The sequence below is a fragment of the Centropristis striata genome, chromosome 3 (assembly GCF_030273125.1).
Source record: "Centropristis striata isolate RG_2023a ecotype Rhode Island chromosome 3, C.striata_1.0, whole genome shotgun sequence".
NCBI lineage: Eukaryota > Metazoa > Chordata > Actinopteri > Perciformes > Serranidae > Centropristis > Centropristis striata.
The window spans coordinates 29,917,801-29,941,600 of record NC_081519.1 but is presented as its reverse complement, the minus strand read 5'-3'; the positions used below and the strand labels follow the sequence as shown (position 1 = coordinate 29,941,600).

General features: G+C 38.0%; 1 protein-coding gene across 1 annotated transcript; it reads left to right on the top strand.

Annotated features, from left to right (window-relative positions):
- Nucleotides 1-83: 83 nt before the first annotated feature.
- On the top strand, nt 84-23,573 carry acad9 (acyl-CoA dehydrogenase family, member 9). Its single transcript, XM_059329296.1, has 18 exons — nt 84-342; nt 3,572-3,665; nt 3,804-3,905; nt 5,523-5,629; nt 7,249-7,349; nt 10,060-10,138; nt 10,251-10,422; nt 10,516-10,589; nt 12,300-12,375; nt 12,476-12,546; nt 13,264-13,383; nt 13,472-13,600; nt 16,191-16,270; nt 16,510-16,636; nt 16,723-16,800; nt 20,029-20,157; nt 23,099-23,171; nt 23,466-23,573. The coding sequence occupies exons 1-18, from the start codon at nt 160-162 to the stop codon at nt 23,564-23,566; spliced, it is 1,896 nt and encodes a 631-aa protein (XP_059185279.1). The 5' UTR covers nt 84-159; the 3' UTR covers nt 23,567-23,573.
- Nucleotides 23,574-23,800: the final 227 nt, after the last annotated feature.

Below are 23,800 nucleotides of genomic sequence, written 5' to 3'. Positions count from 1 at the left end.
TTCATATTCGTTAATCGGAAAACTCCTGTTTCCGAGGGTCTTTGAAGATATCATCTCGACATTTGTGTACGTCATCAGCATGAGACAGAAAGGGGTGAAAGGTGTTATAAGCTGCTGAATACATCCATGGACTAGAGGAAGTAGAGTTCCTAGAGAAGAATGATGAACGTGAACCGGCTAGTTGTCCTGTCTAAGTCTGTCCACATCGGACAGCGGCTGCTGGCCTGTAACGTGTGGCATGCCGGGAACAAAGTGGTCCGGCTGCAGCAGCAGAGGAGCTTTAGGACTCATCCCAGACACCTGGCCTATGCCAAGGACCTGTTCCTGGGTCAGATCAACAAGGTAACAACATCAATATGGTTTTATCTTCTCTCTGTGCTGCATGAAATAAGTGAATCAGGAAAAGCACAAGTGTATTTTATAACACAATGATTGCTACATTCCACTTAGTAGGGTCGTATTCAGTGGCGGTTCTACACAGGGGCCTCCAGGGGCCACTGCCCCTGTGAAGAAGCCCTTGGCCCCTGCTGTGGCCCCTGTGTCAAATTTATATTTAAATGATCAACTTATAACGATGAACAATGGAACAATTCTGACCTATTTTTTGTTCAAACAATATCTCATTGTAGACAAAAGGAACCCAGAATGTGTACATTGTATAATAGTTTAATTGTGCAATAAAAGCTTGTGTATATATATATATAAAAGACCATTCTCACTATACTGCACTTTCAAAATAAAAAAAAGTAATTGTGCACAAAAATGAGAAATGTCATTGTCGTGCAAAAATAATTATTGTTGGTCTCATTGTTTCAATCAGTGTATTTGTATCTTCCAAATATATTTAAATGAGATTCTTAAATGAGCTAAAATAAAAGTTATGGATGCTTAAATATAATCTTTGCCGTTTTTTAATGAGCCCCTCTGATTAAACACTGGCCCCTGCTTGGCCCCCACAGTAAAACTGGTCTAGAACCGCCACTGGTCGTATTCTACATGCTGGCTCACTGGAAGAGCTAGCTGGGATATTGAATGGGACTGAGCCATCCTTAACAATTAATTTGACCTGCTTTTCTGTCTGCTGTAAAAAAAAAAGGAAAAAAAAGAAAAAAGGTATATATAAACCTTCTTTCTTTTATTTCTTTATATATATATATATATATATATATATATATATATATATATTTGACCTATGAAATAATAATGATAATTAACCGCAGTAACGAGGATATTTCATGTCATGCATTAATTGATAATTACAATGTATTCATTTCTACTTTTCCTGTTTCCAGCATAGAATAGATGACGTAGAGCCAGTGGTGGATAAAGTATTCACATCCCTTCCTAAAGTAAAAGTACTAATATCAAACTGCGACTTGCAGGATTCACAACAAGTTAAAGTCCTGCATTCAAATCTTACTGAAGTTAAAGTACAAATTTTTTAGCAGCACAATGAACACTAACTTTTGAGTAGTCTTTATGTGGAATGCCCCACAATGTTAAATCTTGACCTGGAAATTAGCTAAAGCTGTCAGCTAAAAATAGTGGAGTAAAAAGTACAAAATTAAAGTGCCTCAAAATGCAGAGGAGTAGAAATATAAAATTCAATAAAATGGAAATACTTCAGTAAACTACACATACCTCAAAATTTTACCCAAGTACAGTACTTGAGTAAATGTACTTAGTTACATTCCACCACTGATAACAAGTTGGGGTTATTTTAGGGCTGGGCGATATGGAACAAAAGTCATATCCCGATATATTTAGGCTGAATATCGATATGCGATATATATCCTGATATTTTTATCGTAAAGTGAGAGCAAATGTTCAGTCAAAGTCAAAAATGACATGTCACAAGTAGTTTATTGAAACCGTTTATTTAAATCAACATGGTAAAAGGACCTGCACTTATATAGCGCTAGTCGCTTTGCGACCATTCAAAGCGTTTTACACTACAGACTGTGCTCATTCACCCTTTCACACACACATTCATACTGGTGGCAGAGGCTACCCTGGCAGGCCACCTGCCACCATTGGGAATTCATTCACACACCGATGATGCCTGTATAACAACAGGAGTACCGTTTTGTAAAATTAAAGCTCCATAAAGTGCACATTTAAATAAAAATATCTTAAATAAGTTGAATGAGTTTCTGTCTTTCTATTGTGTTGTGTTGAAGACTCTTTCCCTAATTCAAACCTTAAATAACCTAAGGCTGGGTGATATATCGATATAAAAAATGTATCGATATATTTTTAAATGTGATATGGAATTAGACCATATCACATATATCGATATACCGTAATTTTCGGACTATAAGCCGCGCCTTTTTCCCCATTTTTCGATTCTGCGGCTTATATAACAGTGCGGCTAATCTATGGATTTTTACAGCTAACGGCCACTAGGTTACCTCCTAAATCTATGGAATTTACAGGTTACAGTCCACCAACTTTAACTCTATGGGCTCTATGACCGGTCTGCGAGGAGGTGTACGTACCAGATCGGCTCGGGGTCCTTCATATACTTTAAAGGTGTTTTTCACTTGTCTGTGTGTATTTGTGTCGAAAGCTACTTAGCTTGTCGGAGTTGCCGTTCCGTAGCGTTTTGTGTGACGTATTCAGCGGCAGACGAAGGACCCCGAGCCAATCTGGCAGGGCGCCGGAAAACAGTGAAACAGGTAGCGCGCAAAAGTAAAAGTGAAACCGAGAGTGGTACGAGAGACAGAACGAGAGACAGACCGACATTACGAGAGCGAGATAGTTTGTGCAAAGGAAGTTTTCATGCACAAACCCTCATTATGGAAAACAAACGTAGAAATGCATATGATGCAGCTTTTAAGTTAAAGACAGTCAATCTGGCTGTAAAAGAAGCTTCCTCAAGCAGCCATCTCTTTCCCGACAATCCCCTCTGTGCACGAACCCTTACATATGGTCATTAAACATTAAAACACCTGCGGCTTATAGTCCAGTGCGGCTTATATATGTACACATCATTCAATTTAGCTGCTGCGGCTTATACTCCGGTGCGCCTTATAGTGCGGAAAATACGGTAGTTCAAATTTGCACTGTGATCCTTGCCCCAAACAAGCTGCTTTCTATATAAATGCTGCACTTACTAGGGTTTGTCATATTTAGTTCTTTTGTAATGTGCGTTATTCTTTTCTCACATAATTTATTTCAGAAAAGATTGGCCTGTTTTATTTCATAGACTTATATCGATATTCAGCCTAAATGTATTGGGATATGACTTTTGGTCCATATCGCCCAGCCCTAACATGGATTCATTAGTGATGGGAAAAACAATAGACCAGGCTGAGCTAATTCTAGAAATTACAGCAGTTATTTCAGTGTGACAGATACATATTTGATCATGCAAAGTGAAGCATCTGATGGGCAGATTTTGTCCATCAAAATGAGTGAAAATCTCATTTGGTATTTTTTTCTGTATACATACAGTTGTGGCATCTGAAGTCAGAGGTGGAACATTTAAACACTTGTGTCTTTATTATTTTCTTGTGGTCTCTGTGTGGAGCTGTTTCTTTTGTTTGTAAAGCAGTGTGTTTTTGTCCAGGCCGAGGTCTTCCCTTATCCAGAAATTGGAAATGAAGAATTGGAGGAACTGAACCAGCTGGTTGCACCTGTGGAGAAGTTCTTCAACGAGGAAGGTGAGAGAGGAGATCTGATGAATGCAAGACTTAAAGAAAACTGAAAATTCTATTAGCTTTTTAACATTTTGTGTGTGAATAATGATCTGGCAATTTGTGTCATTTGATGAAATAAGCAAGTGATTATTGTGATTTCAGTTGACTCAGCGAGGATTGACCGGGAAGCCCAAATTCCTCCTGAGACTATGAAGGGGTTGAAGGAACTGGGGCTGTTTGGGGTCATGATTCCTGAGGAGTACGGTGAGATGATTGTGGCTTGGAGCTTGCTGTATTTGCTCTTTTTGCCTTTGGTTAATAAGAAAAAAATGAATTGCTGGTTTCAGCCAACTTTAGTGCTTACAGCCAATATTTTCTGTGAAAAGGCACCGTGTGTCCCCTCTGTTTGAAAATGATTTTAAAAGATCTTGGGTCAAAGATGTGTGTGTGTGAATCGAGATTATTATAGTTAACAAAAACTAAACAAAACAAAATAACGAAAACTTGAATTGAAAAAACATTTTTGTTAACTGAAATAAAATTAAAATGAGAGTTTTTTAAAAAAAGAACGATAACTAACTGAAACTGTATTTTGTGGTTACAAAACGAACTAAAATTATAGTGAAAATGACCTTCGTTTTCGTCTTCGTCAACTTTTTTCATACTTTTGGTTGATATGAAATCTATTTCATCTATCTGGTTTTATGACTTAATAAACTTATTGGGGCTGAGATGGATCAGACAAAGGAAATAAAGGCAACATTTATTGTGAATGTGTTTATTGTGATCTGGCACCCAACAAATACACCATTACAAAAAAACTAAAACTAACACTAAAACTAATAAAAACTAAACTAAAACTAAGAATTTTCCCAAAAATTAAAATGAATTAAAACCAGCAAACACCCTCTAAAAACTCATTAAAACTAACTGAATTTGAAAACAAAAATTGACAACGAAATTAAAACTAAAACTAAAACTAATGAAAAATCCCAAACTATTATAACCTTGCTGTGAAGACCTGTTTAGAATTTGTAGCATATCTGAAACATTGTCAACTGGCTACATACACTCCTGAACAAAATCTTAAGACCAGGGGGAAAATTACTAATATTCACATTTCGCGTTGGTGGAACATAACCAGGGGCCGGATTCACAAAAGTGTTCCTAAGATAAAACTTAGGATGAGGGGGTACGGTGGCGCTACACAGCTAGAAGGTCCTGGGTTCGATTCCCGCCAGGACGCTGTGGGCGTTGGAGGCGTGTCCCAACCTCCATGTCTCCGGTGTCCGCCGCACCGCTGGTCGGTGTCGGAAAAAGGGCCTTTCTGTGTGGAGTTTGCATGTTCTCCCCGTCAAATGAATGTCATACAAATGTGTTCAAGTAAATGCATATCAAGACTTATCTTTTCAATGTAGATGTTTAAAGACTGCTGAGGGCTTCTCTTTAAGTTGTGAAGAAATATGAGAAGAAATCTAAGAACTTTGTTTTCAAGAATCTCATTAGTTCTCAATTACTCTATCTAAGGAAAATAACTAAAGAGGAAAGTTAAGAAGATTTTTTTTTCTTGTCTCTTGCTCCTGTTTGCTCGTTTTGCATTTCAAAGCTCTGCTGTTCCACCAAGGCGAAATGTGAATAATTGTAATTTTTCCCCCTGATGTTAAGATTTTGTTCAGCAGTATAAGAGTCTCAACAGACAACACAGATAAACTGCAACTTGGCTAGTTGGTGGAGGCCAACAACCCCAATGGGCTCATTCTAGTCTAATTCTCTACCTGGGAGCTATCAAATGTTAACTTGAAACTTGTTGATAAAAAGACTGTAGTTCATGTGTCTCAAATAACAATTTTACAATGATCTTTTCTTTCTTTTTCATCCCAGGGGGTCTTGGGTTGTCCAACACCATGTATGCACGACTGGCAGAGATCACAGCATTAGACGGCTCTATTGCTGTGACACTAGCTGCACATCAAGCCATTGGACTGAAGGTAAATATGAAGGACTGGAACAGAGTTATTAATGACATTTTCAGCCCTGGCAGAAAAACTCTTCTCATTACTTGGGTCAAGCATGTTTGTTGCGTGGAGAAACTGGTGGGAAGGTTTTAGTATATAATAACACGATTGGGGCAGCTGTGGCTCAGTTGGTAGATCGTTCGTCCAGTAACCGGAAGGTTGGTGGTTCGATCCTCAACCATGGCAGCAACATGTCGAAAAATCCTTGAGCAAGATACTGAACCCCAAATTGCTCCTGATGCTGCGTTCATCTAGCCTGGCTAACACCAGACTAATCACAAATGAGATTAGTCTGGCTCCGCTGTCCCCCGGCTTGTAGCGAGATCACCGGCGTTACGGTAGCGGGGCTAATGGCGGTAGCGTCACGCTACCGTTACGGCGTTACGGTAGCGGGGCTATTAACTATTAGCCCCGCTACCGTAACGCCGGTGATCTCGCTACGAGCCGGGGGACAGCGGAGCCACCGAGAGACCTTTCGCCTTTCAACTTTCCCCCTTATCTATTTAAAACAGCATCTACAGCTAAAGAGTTTCGTGTCTGCTGCAGCCATGTTGGATCCGTCTGCCGAGTAGCACGCATCATCGTCTTGCCGTCCCTCCCTGTTCTGTGATTGGATCCCTAAAACAGGGCTAGGAAAACTCTCTGTTTGCCAGACTGCCTGGAGGTTCGAAATGAAGTTCTAGCGCGCAAGGCAGTATGGGTATACCTAGGCTATCGTTCATAAGTGTGTGAATGAATTCCCAATGGTGGCAGGTGGCACCAGTGTGCCCTGGTAGCCTCGGCCACCAGTATGATTGTGTGTGTGAACGGGTGAATGAGCATAGTGTGTAGTGTAAAGCGCTTTGGATAAAAGCGCTATATAAGTGCACCCCATTTACCATTTACGATTTCTATCGTAAAAATAAATTCAACTTTTTACCCCAAATTTCATCAGAGACTATACCTTCTCCGTCAGCTGAGGAAATTTGGGGTCAGTCAAGCAGGCATGACCCACTTCTACCGTGCTACCATCTAAAGTGTGCTCACCTTCTCCATCCTGGTGTGGTGTGGTAGTGCTGTGGTATTGACTGTAGTCTACCCACCACAGCCTCACACTATAACACCAGAATCTCCAGGAAAGCTAGTAACATGACCTCTGACCCCTCCCATCCAGCATACCATCTATTCACTCTGTTACCATCAGGGAAGAGGTGTAGGAGCATCACATGCAAAACATCACGCTTTAAGGATCGTACCTATCCACAAGCTATTCACTGTCACCTGAACATGCACTGAGCACTTTAAGGTCTACCTCATAACCATGGCCTCCATCTCTTTGCACTTTTTGTACTACTGAACCTGCTGCTACTCTCTGTTACCATGCACTTTTCTATGTATATTAGTGTTGTTCTCCCTGTTATTTATGTACCTTCTTGTCTTGTGTGTGTTGTCATTGTGATGTGAGATATGTGAGCATACCAAAGCACATTCCCATCAACTGTATTTTATGTATTTTATATTGTTGAAATGGCTATTATAAACTTGAACTTGAACTCTTGAGGGGATTGCTCCGTGTAATTTTACTAATTGTTTTTTTTTTTTTGGTGTTTCAGGGGATTCTGATTGCAGGAAATGAAGCTCAAAAGGAAAAGTATCTGCCCAAACTGGCCACAGGAGAACACGTCGCAGCTTTCTGTCTGACAGAGCCCGGAAGGTAAAGACACTGAAATCTAGTTTATATCTTGTTTGCAGTTCGTCCTCTGCAGCTGAATGTAACATTTTTTGTTTGTAGTTCTGTTGTTTGCAAGTGGAAAGGATTAACAAGAAGACACCTTCTGTCAATACGAAGTCAGAATGCAGAACAAAATGATCCCAGCCATGTTACAGAGTTAAAACTGGAAGATGCAACTACTAAATAGTGACTTGAAGGGGCTGAACTCTAGAGCCGGACATAGGGCTGGGCGATATGGACCAAAAGTCATATCCTGATATATTTAGGCTGAATGTCGATATACAATATATATCCTGATATTTTTATTGCAAAGAGAGAGAGCAAATGTTCACTCAAAGTCAAAGCCAAATATGACATGTCACAAGTAGTTTTATTGAAACTGTATATTTAAGTGAAGATAAATACTGTATAACAGGAGTACCTTTTTAAAATCAAACATCTCTATAAAGTGCACATTTAAATAAAAAAATATCTTAAATAAAAATAGCCTATGAAATAAAATAGGCCACTCTTTTTCTGAAATAAATATATTTATATGAGAAAAGAATAGCGAACATTACAAAAGAACTAAATATGATAAACCCTAGTAAGGGCAGCGTTTATATAGAAAGCAGCTTGTCTGGAGCAAGGATCACAGTGCAAATTTGAGCTATATCAATATGTGATATGGTCTAATTCCATATCACATTTAAAAATATATCAGTATATTTTTTATGTCGATATATCGCCCAGCCCTAGCCGGACAGATATATCAGTTGACAAATATTATTCACTGATATGGCCTATCAAAGGCAGATTGGTGTTGGTGTATTTGCACTATGTGCCTTTTATGAAAACTTTTTTACACAATATATAATGCAGAAAATGTTGCTCGGTGTGATTTAGAAATTATGTGAGCTATTTTTTTAAATAGTCAGCAATTTACAGAAACTGAACAGTAATGCAATTGAGTTAGCTATTTATTTTATTCCTGTTTATTCTCTTTTTTTCAGTTATTTATAGAATTAGTTGACAATGTAATACATTGTTTGTATAACATATAACAATGTTAAGTATTATCTGATTTTTATGTTTGAGAAAGCAGCTGTCTGAGTACATTTTAGAGTTGTGAAAAGTCAGTGTACAATCTAACAAAAAAAGTTTATTTTCAATCCAGCTCAAAAAATTACTATATCAGCCACCGTATCAGTTATCAATGAATTTTCCCCCTCTAGATTCATTAAAATCAGCTTCAGTGTTTATGAATTAAAATTATTGTAGAGATCTGTTTTTATGCTGACACAAAGGAGTCTGATTCTATTGATCAATGTAAAAAAAAGCCACATTGACTCTGCTTTGATTCATAAAACCTTCTGAGGGAGTAAATACCTTATATAGGCACTGTTATTTAGTTCAGTGGTTAAATGTTTACCAGACTGTGTTTGAGGAGTCAGTTATTCCCAACCAATCAGAAATGAGCATTTCCAGTTGTAAGAGTAAAAAAAAATGTGATATTAGCACTGCTCTACAAAGTCTAACTGCAGTAACTACGCAAAGGGTTAAACCGAGATAAACTGCTTTAAAGTTTTTTAATGTTTTTTAACTGGCCAGCTAAATTAGTTATAGGTAGATAAGTGATGTGACACTTATTTCTACATGTATTGATGATGTCATTTTTATGCTAAAAAATCATGACGATTTATTTGACCTTTGACCCCAAAAATGTAGTTACTGCACTCTGGTTTTGCTGTAAAAGGTTCTCATAGTAATGATAAACAGAGAGCAGTAACAACAATGTTGTTGTCTTCTTTCAGCTTTTATATTTTGTTTTCAGTGAATAAACATTTTCAAATTTACTTTATTAGTGTATTTAAGTGTTTAACAAATTGAAAGATTTGTGTATTTTAGACTTAATATTATAAAGTAATGTTATATTTTAGTTTATCTAATTTTGTTTTACTTGTTCACTATCTAGATAATAATTTCCCTATCAATTAAACTAAAATTTCTATTATTCTTGTCTTCACTATTCAACACAATGAAGAAATACTACTAGAAATACTAGCAGAAATACAAGGCTACACTGTATCACGGTCAAAGTGAAGTTATTGCAGTCTGCTTTGGTTTTATGTTTAAATTCGTTTTGAGTTGGATTTTGTAGTTACAATTTTCATACCATTATTTCTCTGAAATAATGCAAAACTAAAATCTAAAACGTTGTCACAAGATAAAATCGACATCAAGGAGTTCATTTTTAATTGTAACTCAATTTCGCCCAAAAATGTAGTTACTGCAGTTAGACCAGGGATGGGCAACTTAAATGCTGGAGGGGGCCACAATTTTTCATCGACCCACATATAGGACCGTGCACTTAACCAGATATGATGAAACTGCAATTTTATACATGTTTACAGTGCAGTAACTTAAGATATTTCATGCTCAAATGCATGTAGAACAGTATAAATAGGAATACAAAAGGTTTGAAGCAAATAAAAAATAATAAGAAGTAATTTTGTGCATTTTTACACTGCACTTTTAAGATTTCATGCTCAAATGCATGTAGCTGTACTGAGGGCCACTTCAAGTGAGGGTGCGGGCCATATGTGGCCCCCGGGCCTCCAGTTGCCCATCCCTGAGTTAGACTTTGTAGGGCAGAGCTATTCTTAGGTTGAATTTGCTTGACTTATTAACTTACTCAATGTGATCATTTCAGTGGGAGTGATGCCGCCTCGATTCAGACCCGAGCAACGCTGTCAGAAGATGGAAAACATTACCTGATCAACGGCTCCAAGGTCAGAGCAGACAAGCTCACAAATGTTTCATCTGGCCTTTTCTTCCACTTACATTTTCATGTTGCCTTAAACTTTACCATCCCTGTCTTTAACTTGTTGTTTGTTTTTTCAGTTTTGGATATCAAATGGAAGCTTTGCAGATATTATGACGGTGTTTGCCAGGACAGAGGTGCTTGTAGATGGTGTGAAAAAAGATAAGATTACAGCGTTTATCGTAGAGAGGGCTTTCGGGGGCGTCACCAGCGGCAAGCCTGAGGACAAACTGGGCATCCGGGGCTCCATCAGTAAGCCTCTAATCATTCAGATACATTGGGCTGGTCCTGGTAGAGTTTGTGCCTGTTCATGTCATCTGTAATCAAACTGTTTGGCTTTTTCAGCTTGTGAAGTGTCCTTTGACAACGTCCCAGTTCCAGTGGAGAACGTTATAGGAGAAGTAGGCGGTGGGTTCAAGGTAAGCTCCACCCTGTCCTTAACACAAACTGTTGTACAGTCCTGTGTCTGTAAGAGTCTGTTTGTGCCGCCCTCAGTATATGTGCTGAATGTATCTTGGCTTTACGTTAAACGCCTTCCTCTCATCATAACTCTGGAGACAGTCATCAGTTTATCCACAGGTTTATTGACTCGAAAAAGGGTGAAACTGAGAACACACAAACGTGGCATAATCAGTCAAACTGCCTCCTGTACATCTCTTGTACATATGCTGTCAACATACTTTTTATCATGAATTAAATCACTCACTTTTTAACCTTTTTAACTTGCTCACATTTAACTTTACATCTGTATTGTTTATTTATCGTTATTAAACTATCACTGTAGTTAGCCATAACTTTATTATTTTTAACATGTTATTGATCTTTTACCGTACTCCTACTGATTATACACGTAGCATATGTTAAAAGAAATCAATAAAGACTAGCTTGGTAACTAGCTTGAAAATCAACAGAGAATTGTTATTAGCATAGTTATTAGCATTTTTCCTTAAGCCATAAGAACCCACGGTGACACGGGTGTCACAAACATTTTAAATGTTCTAGTAATGTTCATGTATGTTTTCTCAAGTACATAAGTGTGTTTTTCAATGTCAGCACTATTAAAGTCACAATTATTATATATGTTATGGAGATGAAAACAAAAAAGGCAAATGGTTATTTGTTTTTATTTATTATTGATTTATTATTATTTTGTTACTTAAAAACAAATCTGAAATGGAATTTGTTGTTCAACAGCACTATAAATGTCACAATTTTTATATATGTTGTGAAGATGCAAAGAAAAAGGCAAATTTGTGTTTCTGTGAGCAGAAAATGTATCTAGTTTATTCAATTAAAAATAAGAAATATCATAAACATAAACACCAAAATACTATAAACGCCCAATGTAACGTTTATGTCACATTACAGATCTTTGACATTTAGGGGCACCCTCACTTGAAGTGGCCCTCAGTACAACTACATGCATTTGAGCATGAAACCTTAAAAGTGCAGTGAAAAAATAAAAAACAAAATTACTTTCATTTTACCAATTAATGTTGGTCTGCTGTTCTTGCACTGAAAAAAAAGAAATCACAGTAAGTGGTTATTTTTTATTTGCTTCAAACCTTTTGTATTCCTATTTATACTGTTATACATGCATTGAGCATGAAATATGTTAAGTTACTGGACTGTTAACATATTTAAAAATGCAGTTTCATCATATCTGGTTAAGTGCACAGTCCTATATGTGGCCCTGTGGTAGTGTCCATGAAACATTTTGGCCCCCTCCAGCATTTTAGTTGCCCATCTCTGACTTAAATGCTAAATTACTTACTTTTGAAAAACACAGATATTCAAACTGACATGAAGCCTTGCTATGTGTTGTGAGCTTGTAGATTGGCTTTTTTCGAATTTATAGGTATAGATGTACATATTTAACCCATCAGATTAAAATCAAGAAGGCTTCGCGACCCCCCCGTGGATCTTTGGCGCCCCCCTGGGGGGTCGGGCCCCCACGGTTGGGAATCACTGATCTAGAGCATGGCTTCCCCTAACCTGCTCCTGTGTCTCTTAAAGAGACCACTGCCCACTAGTGGTGGCATCATGAACATACTCCTCTAACTATTAAACAACTATGGAAACAGAACACTGTTGATGCACACACCAACCCTTTGCTTTGTGTTGGACAGGTCGCCATGAACATCCTGAACTCAGGGAGGTTCAGTATGGGCAGTTCTTCAGCTGGGATGATAAAAAAACTGATTGGTAAAACACTGTACACCAGCTGAAAAAAAAAAAAGAAGTTAAATGTGTGGGTCAGTAACATTCCTTCAGTTTGACATCATCTCTGTCTGGGTTTCTACAGCAATGACTGCTGAGTACGCTGCAACCAGGAAGCAGTTCAACAAAACCCTGGCTGATTTTGAGATGATTCAGGTACAGTCCACCTTTCCTTCATTCTTTTTTAATTTTAAATTTTTTTTTTTATTTTGCACAATAATAAGACAAAAAGAAAAAGATAAAGAAATAACAAAAGGAAGGTGCAAGGTAGCGGCAAGAAACTCAGAAGGGCTTCGACATATATTATACAGGGCCTCTACCTATATTAAAATTCACAAGTTAAATTAAAAACAAGTAACTATGAAATAGATAAAAAAAATGACACATAAAAATGAAGCACAATTATAATAATATTAAAAAAAACAATAAAGTGTGTGTATGTGTGTGCACGTGTGTGTGGTTTTGTACTTATGTAATTGTGAGTTAAAGTGGAAATGTTCATTGAAAGGTTTAGGAATGGAATTTGGAATATACATGTACTTAAAGATAAAAATGCATATTTGGTATATTGATCTGAAAAATTGTGAAGTAAGGTGGAAGATACAGCATTGGAGTCTGTAATCACCAGCAGTCAGTCTGCTAATTTTTGTGCAGGCAGTACATTTTACATTTTATTTTATTCATTTTTATCCCATTTTTAATTTATTTTATCTTATTGCATTTTACTGTTCTATTGTTTACTACATCTCTTTGTGTTGTGTTATCTATTCATTGTTTGTGCAGCACTTTGGAAACCTTGTGTTTGCTAAAATTGTGCTATATAAATAAAGTGGATTGGATTGGATCAGCTGTGTTTGTGCCCTGCTGCTGTAGGAGAAGTTTGCGCTAATGGCTCTTAATGCCTACGTGATGGAGAGCATGGCGTACCTGACAGCAGGGATAATGGACAGACCGGGGCTGCCCGACTGTTCTCTAGAGGCTGCCATGGTGAAGGTTAGACAGCTTTGTCATTCAACTTATTCATATAAAACCATTATTAAGCAAAATGTGTCATGATGTGTGTTCTCTATCTCCTGTTCAGGTTTTCAGTTCCGAGGGAGGCTGGCTTTGTGTCAGTGAAGCTCTTCAGATCCTCGGAGGTCTGGGTTATACCAAGGACTACCCCTATGAGCGATACGTCAGGGACTGTCGCATCCTGCCTATCTTTGAGGTACTCTTATAGTTTTTCATTAAAAAATAATAAGTTATAATAACATCAGGGCCATTGCTATCACCGACAACACCTAACGTTTTGTCATATTTCCAGCAGTTTGACGAGAAGATGGTGAAACAAAGATTTTGAACATAATTTCAGAGATTCATTTTTAGGGTTTTTTTTAATTTAGGATAGTCTGTGTCTTGTTTAACTTACACTCAGCTTTTTATTTAGACGACTCCTCCCCGCCTTCGTCCTGTCAAATCTCTGTACACTCCAGAATAAAAATGAACCTGTTACACGCCCAGTGCCGAGTGGAAAGGGCATTCAGGGACATTTGAATCATCACTCTGCCCGAGACCTGGCTCCATGAGTCGGTCTGTGATGCCGAGGTCAGCCTGGACAACTGCACAATTATCAGGTCTGACAGATGGAAAGCATAGGGAAAGATGCATGGTGGGGTCTGCATTTACGTCAACAGCAGGTGGTTTAGTAACATCAAGTTACACCATAAGCCGTGTACACACGACTCCTTCTCCCTCTCCTTTGACTTGTATATGAACAGAAGAGGCCTTCTTGTTATTCCTGTCTAGAAGCAGAAAAATAAACAGCTTCAGGCGAAGGTTGCTTTTTGGTGAAATGCACTACAAACAGGGTGAAGAACCCACAACCATGGTTATATAGTTAACGAAAACCAAAGAAATAACAAAAACTAACTTTCAACTAACTTGAAAAAACATTTTCATTAACAGGAATAAAAATAAAAACGAGAGTTTTTAAAAAAAGGAACGAAAACTAACAAACTGTATTTTGTGGTTACAAAACTAACTAACTGGTTATTATAACATTGATTCCCAGGCTGTGACTATACCAACCCTCTGGAAAACTGCAACTATAATCCCTGTACCAAAAAAAAACAGCCCACAAAACTCAATCACTACCACCCATTGCCTGAACATCCATAATAATGAAGTGCCTGGATAAGAGGCCTCGTTGAGTGTTTTTTGTGGTCCACATATGTTGTCACTAGGTGGCGTTTGTCTATTGAGCAATATATTCTGTCTGTTTCCACATGTACAGTGCTGTGGAAATTAATTTCTGACAGTGAAATTCAAATAACATAAACATAATTTCTTTGATGAATGGGACTCTCCTGGAGTACTTTACTGTAGTCAGTGAAGATAATGCAACATCAAAACTGACTCCATGTGTCTTGCCCCCACCAGGGTGGTGAGAAACTTAGGGCTGATGATTGATGACCAACTCACCTTTTCCAGTCATGTCGCCTCAGTTGCCCGGTCATGCTGCTTTGCACTTTACAACATCAGAAAAATCAGACCTTACCTAACTCAACATGCCACTCAACTCTTGACACAAGCTGTCGTCAACTCAAAACCTGACTACTGTAACGCCCTCCTGACAGGCCTGCCAGCCTGCACAGTAAAACCACTTCAGATGATCCAGAACGTGATGGTCCTGGTCTACAACCAGCCAAAAAGGTCACATGTCACACCGCTGCTCATTGAGCTCCACTGGCTACCTGTTGCAGCCGCATCAAATTCAGATCTCTAATGCTGGCCTACAAAGTTGTCTCCGGTACTGCTCCTACCTACCTGAACGCCCTGATTCAGACATATGCTCCCTCACGACTGCTGCGCTCTTCCAATGAACGGCGTCTAGCTCTGCCCCCCGTTGGTCCAAGACAATCCAGACTCTTTGCATTTCTTGTTCCCCGTTGGTGGAACACACTACCAGTTCCAACCAGAGCAGGGGCGTCCCTCTCTACCTTTTAAAAACCTCCTGAAGACCCAGCTCTTCAGAGAGCATCTTCTCTCCTAGACCACACGACAATTCTACTCCTCAAAGAATTGTCACTAGCACTTATTGATGCACTAATAGCTCCTTTTGCACTATACCTTGATTGTTTGCTTTTACTCTTCCTGTAAGTCGCTTTGGATAAAAGTGTCTGCTAAATGACTAAATGTAAAGTGATTTACCATGTTATATTGGTAATACAACATGTAACTCTTGCAAATATCAGCATGTAGTGTGGTGCCCTATTATCCCACAGTACACCCACGATCACACACACACTGCAAAAAAGGTGTGTCTAAAAAACAGATGAAAACACTAAATCTGAGGGAAATGATCTTGCTGCATGGACAGATAATTTCACTTGACAAGATTTCTTAAGTTAAGATTGTAAAATCTAGAAATAAGCATGTTGAACGCTCAAAATAAGAAATTAACTCTTAAAACAAGATAAAACACATAATTTACAGGTCACTCTGCTCGGGCCAGTTCATCGCTGCTTGCAGCTTTAATTTATCTTGTTTTAAGAGTGAATTTCTTATTTTAAGCGTTCAACATGCTTATTTCTAGATTTAATAATCTTAATTTAAGAAATTTTGTCAAGTGAAATTGTCTGTCCATGCAGCAAGATCATTTCCCTCAGATTTATCTTTATCTTGTTTTTAGACACCCCTTTTTTGCAGTGCACCACCTTTTTGATGTGTTCTTTGTGGGCTGTTTTGCCATTTACATGCAGAATAGAAGATGTGAAATTGATAGCAGGCCATTATTTTGAATCTGTTGATGTTTTCAGGGTACCAATGAAATCCTGAGGATGTACATCGCTCTCACTGGGATGCAGTATGCTGGCACAATCCTCACAGGGAAAATCAAGTAAGAATATGAATGTTGTATTATTATTGCCTGTATGGTCTGTAAGGAAAAAAATATGTAATTTTTGGAGATTAGATTATGTTAGTGGAGTAAAATGAGCAGTGAGTCTGTGGCCATGGTGATGGTATTCATGAATGTAAATTGTCTTTGCTAAAACACAAATCACAAGCTTGTAATTTTTTAAAACTTCCATAATAGTCTGTAGTCAGTGTTTAGTCTTTTCTCTGCTCTGCCTGCAGGGAGATGAAGAGAGGAAATTTTGGCATGGCCTTGGGCATGATAGGCAAGAAATTTTGGGAAGCATTTGGAACGCCAAAAAACCACGGCCTTACAGGGAAAGAGTGGGTGGTGCATCCCAGCTTGACAGTAAGAACTTATTTGAACTTTTAAAGGATACATTTTCTGCAAGCCTTTGGTGTATTGGTTGAGGCTCAGGAGTTTTCTGTTTACAGGAAAGTGCAAAGAAGTTGGAAATGAATGTCACTATGTTTGGACACACTGTGGAGACCCTGCTGTACAGATATGGAAAGGTAACATTTGATTGATTTTTATATTCTGGAAAAACGGCATGCCTGCTCACATGTTTCCAATTCCTGTTCCTGTTTCCTCATTTGTCTTCAATCCTCTAGAGTCAGTGAAATCATGGGCACTTTACTTCTTCATGACATCACGACATAAAAACGTGGCGATGCCGTCACCTTCCCTCTAAAGCAGTGGTTCCCAACCTTTTTCTTGAGGGACCACATTTTTACCCTTGTAAACTTTGGCGACCCCCCATTGTCCATTGCTTCTATGAGGCCGAACTCAATGTGACTTTCATGGTACCCTCTCTTTTTCTTTTGGAGATATTCAGCATTCTCATCTCCCTGACGCTTCGCCATTTTTCCATTAGCTCTCTGTGTTTCTGTTATTAGGTGAGGTTACCGCCAGGTGAGGTTACCGCTAGGTGAGGTTACCACTAGGCGAGGTTAATGCTAGGTGAGGCTACCGCTAGGTGAGGTTACCACTAGGCGAGGTTAATGCTAGATGAGGCTACTGCTAGGTGAGGTTACCACTAGGCGAGGTTAATGCTAGGTGAGGCTACCGCTAGGTGAGGCTACTGCTAGGTGAGGTTACCACTAGGCGAGGTTAATGCTAGGTGAGGCTACAGCTAGGTGAGGTTACCTGTGTATACTGCAGGAGGGATGTTACATGATGTCCTTATTCTCGCGATATAGCCTTTATTTTTAAACTTTTCTATTGTGATTTTTCTATTTAAATAATTGAATAATCGTTTAATGTAGCCCTTATTTAGTTGTTTTTGTCCCACTAATGAATTAAATGCTGACTCATCTATATTTAACACATTAGATTTATTTCATCCCTTAAAATCAAGAGGGCTTCGTGACCACCTGCGGATCTTTGGCGCCCCCCTGGGGGTCAGGCCCCCCAGGTTGGGAATCACTGCTCTAAAGGACTGGCTAGGAACCCCAGGTTTTGTTTAATGATGATAACCATAAGTAAAACAGAGGTAAGGTCAAATATATTTAGCATAAAAATATATACTTGTATGTTATATCTGCAATCTATAAACACATTTGCAACATTTAAAACTCATTGAGCGTTATTGTTTAAAAAGGGGAAAAAACATAATTTTTAAAAATCTTTTTTTAATGTTTGTTGTTTTTTGGTTTCTTTTGGGTTCAGAATGTTAATCCAGTAAGTCAAAGTCAAAAATAATTATCAGGTTACATAAATGAGATTGTGCAAAAACAAAAATTGAAGTATGATAGCTATGTTAAATATGCAATGCATGTTGCACTTTTTTTCCCCAAGTGGCAGAATGAAAAGTATTTAAAAAATGGACAAAATAACCCAAGACTCTTAAGGGTTAATAGCTGAATGTCAGTTTCTCTTAATGACAGAAGATATCGTCCAATCAGTGTTTCTGAGGGGGGGCCACTGTTCAGAGTGTTTGCCTTTTTTCCTTTTCTGTGCTTTTGTAATCACGGCTTCCCACAGAAGCTATAAACCTCTTGGAAACAGGTCAGATTTCCAAATCCCTTCTCCCTGCCTCCATTTTGATCCAATTCATGAGAAGTGTCCTCAGAGGGCTTTCATCCCACTACAGTCTTCAGCTGCTAAAGAATAAGACCCTGAACATAAATTTAAACTGCTGAAATCAAGTAAATAACCTTTACAGGGAAGTTTTTTTTCCTCTATCAACCATTGTTCTTCTTACCCCTCAAAGATCAGACCCTCTACATCCTCAAATAAAAACACAAAATACCCTTTTGGCATACTGAGTGTAGCTGCTAAAAAAACTATAACAAGGAAATGGCTTAAGCCAGACAGCCCATCGATGGACGAGTGGTATGACATCATCTCTGACATTTTTGTAAAGGAAAGAATCACTTTCTCTGTGAGGCTTCAAAAAGCTAAATTTGAGGAAGTCTGTGAGAAGTGGAGATTGTACATCGCCCCGAAAATCCCTTTTGTTTAATATTATGTAACTTTCATTTTTTTTTTTTAACTGCTTTACTACTTGTAGAGGGGAAACACCCCCAAGTTCTGTTCATTTGTTTATAACTAGATAAATTCTAAAATTTTGGATCACAATGCCAGTTATCATAACGGTGATGACTGTTGTAATGTGCTATTGAAATGTGATTCTAAATAAAGACAAAATGTTTAAAAATAAAAATAAAGAAAAGATCAGACCTGGACACGAAGATAAGACAATACATATTTGTCTTACCAATTTAATGACGTTATTGATCAATGTTGGTAAGTGGTCTCAACATTTAAAGGATCATTCTGGTGTCATTACAATATGGATCTTACTTTCAAACGTTTCAGTCTTTCTCTGGTTATGATAACACTGTACTCACAATGCAGAAACATCCCTGCAGCAAAGTCTAACAGAGCAACAAACACAAGCAGTCAGGCAGTCGGATAGGTTTGGATGTGTTACAGTTTCCTCATTGCACTGGAAAACTGTGAACACAGCCTCAGTACATACAGACAACATTGAACTGTAATGGTTAATGAGCATGAACATTTTGAAATGGACATTTTTATTCTGATTATATGCTTTTAGTCTGCTGAATTCCTATTTCATTTTTTTTTTTTTTAAGCCTGACTTGCCAATTGTGTTTCTGTGTTTCATTCTAATTTTCCTTTTCAAAGAATTGTTATTGAAGCCACATAATCATCTTTGTAACTTTTCTTTCAAGGAAAATGAAATCCAAATGTATGTTTATAATAGAACATTGAAATCACAATTTCTCCAAAGCTGCAAGTTACCTAGGACCTTCTCTCACTCTTACAAATCTCCAAATAAAAGTGCTTTTAGGTACCTACAATGCATTGCAGTATATCCCACTTCTGTCACTAAAATGAGAATAGCTGGGTCACCTTAAAAGTCGGTCCACCTTAAAAGAGCCTAGGCTAAAGTTGGTGCTAACATGATGGGCTCTGTGAAAGAGGACCCACTCCCTATGTAGATATGAAGACAAATTCTTAGTTTCAGGTGATTTAATGAAAACTGAAATGGAAAAAAAAACTGAGAAATGTATTTATTCAATTCCATTTCTGACAAAAATGCCCCTAAATCCAACACACTGGTCCATTAAGAGCTAAATCCGAAGTGTTTGCCAAGAATTCTGCCAAGCTAAGAACACATTTTATACTTAACTTTATTGTCAGAAGTCTTCTGGGATGCTACCCGAGTTATGATCGATGATTGAATCCTTCTTATTTTTAATTGGTGTTGTCAGGAACTAGTGGATGAACAGCTCATCCTGAAGAGAGTAGCAGATGTAATAATCAACATCTACGCTATGACAGCTGTCCTGTCCAGAGCCAGCCGCTCCATCATCAACGGGCTCAAGAATCACGACCACGAGGTGCCCACACACACACACACACACACACACACACACACAGACACACACACACAATGGTTTTAATTAAGACCTATTTAGGCAGGCTGTGAAAGCATTTTCGTCTTCTAACAGTTGCTAATTCTCTGAAGAAACACAGTCCGTGTTACGAATCGAAAATCATTCATACTTCATACTAGGGCTGGGCGATATGGACCAAAAGTCATATCCCAATATATTTAGGCTGAATATCAATATACGATACATATCCCGATATTTTTATCGCAAAGTGAGAGCAAAAGTTCAGTCAAAGCCAAAGCCAAATATGACATGTCACAAGTACTTTCATTTACCGTTTATTTAGGTCAACATAAATACTGTATAACAACAGGAGTACCTTTTTTAAAATCAAAGCTTCATAAAGTGCACATTTAAATAAAAAAATATCTTAAATAAAAATAGCCTATGAAATAAAATAGGCCAATCTTTTTCTGAAATCAATATATTTATATGAGAAAAGAATAATGAACATTACAAAAGAACTAAATATGACAAACCCTAGTAAGGGCAGCATTTATATATAAAGAAAGAAAGAACAGTTGAACTAAATCGATATATGTGATATGGTCTAATTGCATATCACAATTAAAAATGTATCGATATATCTTTTATATCGCCCATCCCTACTTCATACTATACTTCCCATTGAGATGGCAACCCAGCGCATTAACTGTCTGACCATATGGAGTAAAAACATGTACTTTAGTACCCTCCCAAGGAACATCATTACCATTTGCATTTACATTTAGAGTGACAAACACCAGGGGCCTGTTCCAGAAAGCAGGTTTAGTGATACCTCGAGTTTGTTAACCCTGAAATGAGGGAAACTCTGAGTTTCCTGTTCCAGAAAGCGAGGTAACTTCAGCTCTGGCTGAGTTACCACGGTAACTGACTCTGAGAACTTAACCTGCTCACGAGCAGGTTTTCTTCAACAAACCCTGGCTTTCTCAGACACGCCGTTTCGTTTCCTCCTTGATTCAAAGCGCGCACCGAAACACATGAATCATTGGAGTCTACTGTATGTCACAATCACAATGTTGACTATGTAAGGTTTTTATGCACACGTGTCATGTCTTTAACCCTTTGATGCACAACATGGGTCTAAAGTGACCTGACTAAGTTTTTATATTCTATATCTTTGCAATAAATTAATTTCATCATTCAGTATTCCAGGTTTTCCTCAATTAACTTGTTTTTGATCATCATACATCCTAATTTTTTGTTTTCATTTCTTACTTTTTGAATAAAAACCCTTTTTGTATCACTACGCTTCTAATGCACAAGGTCATTTGTGACCCATGTGTGTAAACTTGATGTAATAATACAAAAGCTATTTTTCTTCATAAAGTATGAAAGGAAAAATGGATGTCATGATCTGTTGTAATTAAAAAAAAAAAATATTCAAACACATGGCCAGCACGAAATAACATGGGAAATGAATGCAGGTCATTTTGGACCCATGTTGTGCATTAGAAGGTGTTTATATGTTGTGCATCAAAGGGTTAAACGCTCCACTCTGGCCCTTCTACCACGGTGAGATTAATATGCAGGTTTTCTATAAAAACCCTCATCTTTTCCCGTCTCTTGTTTAATTAGCCACTTTTATCTGCAGATGTGCCTTGCTTGTTAACCCAAACCAGTAGCTATTTAGATTTAGTATAGCTTTTACGTTCACAATTTGTCAAGGCGTAACCTGCGTAACTCCACCTTCATGGTGAAAGCAGTTTTTATGAGAACAGATTTAGGTGGAGAAGAACATGGGTTAGCAGACTGTCAACACTGACTGTACGTCTGTGTGCTCTGTGTAATCATAAACAGCGATGTAGAGCAAAGCAAAGCATACAAACACTCAACAGAGAGACATAAAAGGAGGCAGTGAATGCTTTGTGTTATCCTCTTTTGCAACAGCCCTCTGTGTTTCAGATGGGCAGCCTGTTGCTCCTCCTCCAGTATTCTCTCCACTGTAGCTACAGGCAGAAAACATGCAGCCGCCCAACTTTGTATGTTATGCGAAGTATACACTATAGACTGTAGAGATCCTGTCTAAATGAATTCCATTCCAAAGATCATGTCTTTTTGTAAGACTGAAATGTTTTGCCTGAGGGGCACAAAGTAATTCAAACCAAGTTCTGAATTATTTTAAAAGAAAATATGGCTTCAATCATTAGGCTCATCCAGTGTAGTTGCACTGTGCTTGGGTATTCATGTTTGCTTTTGTACCTGTTGACTTTAACTTATTTCTATGATGTGTAGAAAGAGCTACTATAGACAGGGTTCGCACACTTTAACAGTAGTCAAATTCAAGCATTTTTCAAGGACTTTCAATGTAAATTTTCAAGGTTTTCCAGTACCTTACACCTGTTGTAAATTGCATGTTTTAGATGAGTATTTACATACTAAAAGTGAGATTTCACTGAACCATACCAACAGTGATGGTATTACACTTTTAGGAGGAACGGTCTTCATTTCAGATAGGCTACTTATTATTTCTACATTGACATTTGTGATTATCTATAGTCTATAGATGGATATAGTCAGATTGCAAGAGAAATACAGTAAGAATTTCAAGCGTTTACAAGCACTTTATCCAAAATCCAAGCACTTTTTAAACCTTGAAAATATAACATTTAAATTCAAGCATTTTCAAGGATTTCAAGCACCCGTACGAACCCTGAATAGAATAAAACCTATGGGTTATTGATAAAATGTGTGCCTAATGTTTCCACTTGTTGTCTTGTGTTGCGCTGTGTTTGCAAATGAAAATAACAAACACCAAATACTACAAATACAAATGTGTCACTTGACATTTCATTCCTGTGCTTTTAACTGCCTCCTGGATCATTTTTAGTTTTCCAGATGGATTCATGTCTGCAGGTTTTGATGAATTACTTTTTGGCTTTTCTAGGTGCTGATTGCAGAGACGTTCTGCGGCGAAACTTTCTTCAAGAACAATTACATGCTGGTTCAGTTACAAAAACGTAAGTTCAACACGAAACGGTAATTGAGAACAGCCCCTTGCCTTTTTCTTTTTTTTTTTTTTTTACTGCATCTCAGTACAAAAGACTTGCATGTGTTGCGGAATTTCCCCAACAAAACCCCACATGCCAACACTCCAACCCCTCGCTGCTTTCATTTTCACACTGTGCATGGTTTTTAATGACCTGAATGTAATCTAAAGTTGTACAGTGACATGATCCAGACGAATGAGAATGTTGTGTTCTGTATTTAACAAATGAAAGTTGTTTTGTAATTTCCATGTCAATCCATTCCAGACTCTCCAGAGAACAACGATGCCAACATCAAGAAGATCGCCCGGCAGGTCTTGGAGAAAAGATCCTACATCTGCTCTCACCCGCTTGAAAGAACACACTGAGTTCTCCCATGTGGCCATGAAATTCTATTCATATGTATTCTGATTGGACAATATGGACCTAAATTCCCAGTTCCAGTGCTTTCTTTGACATTATTTATATCAGAACCTGGCCTCACAGAAATCCGTGAAATTGCCACGGATTTGCTTAACTCAAAATCCATGGAATAGCCACGGAATCACTTAAATTTTCGTGAAACTGACATTTCGCTACATTGCAAGTTAATGACAGTCATA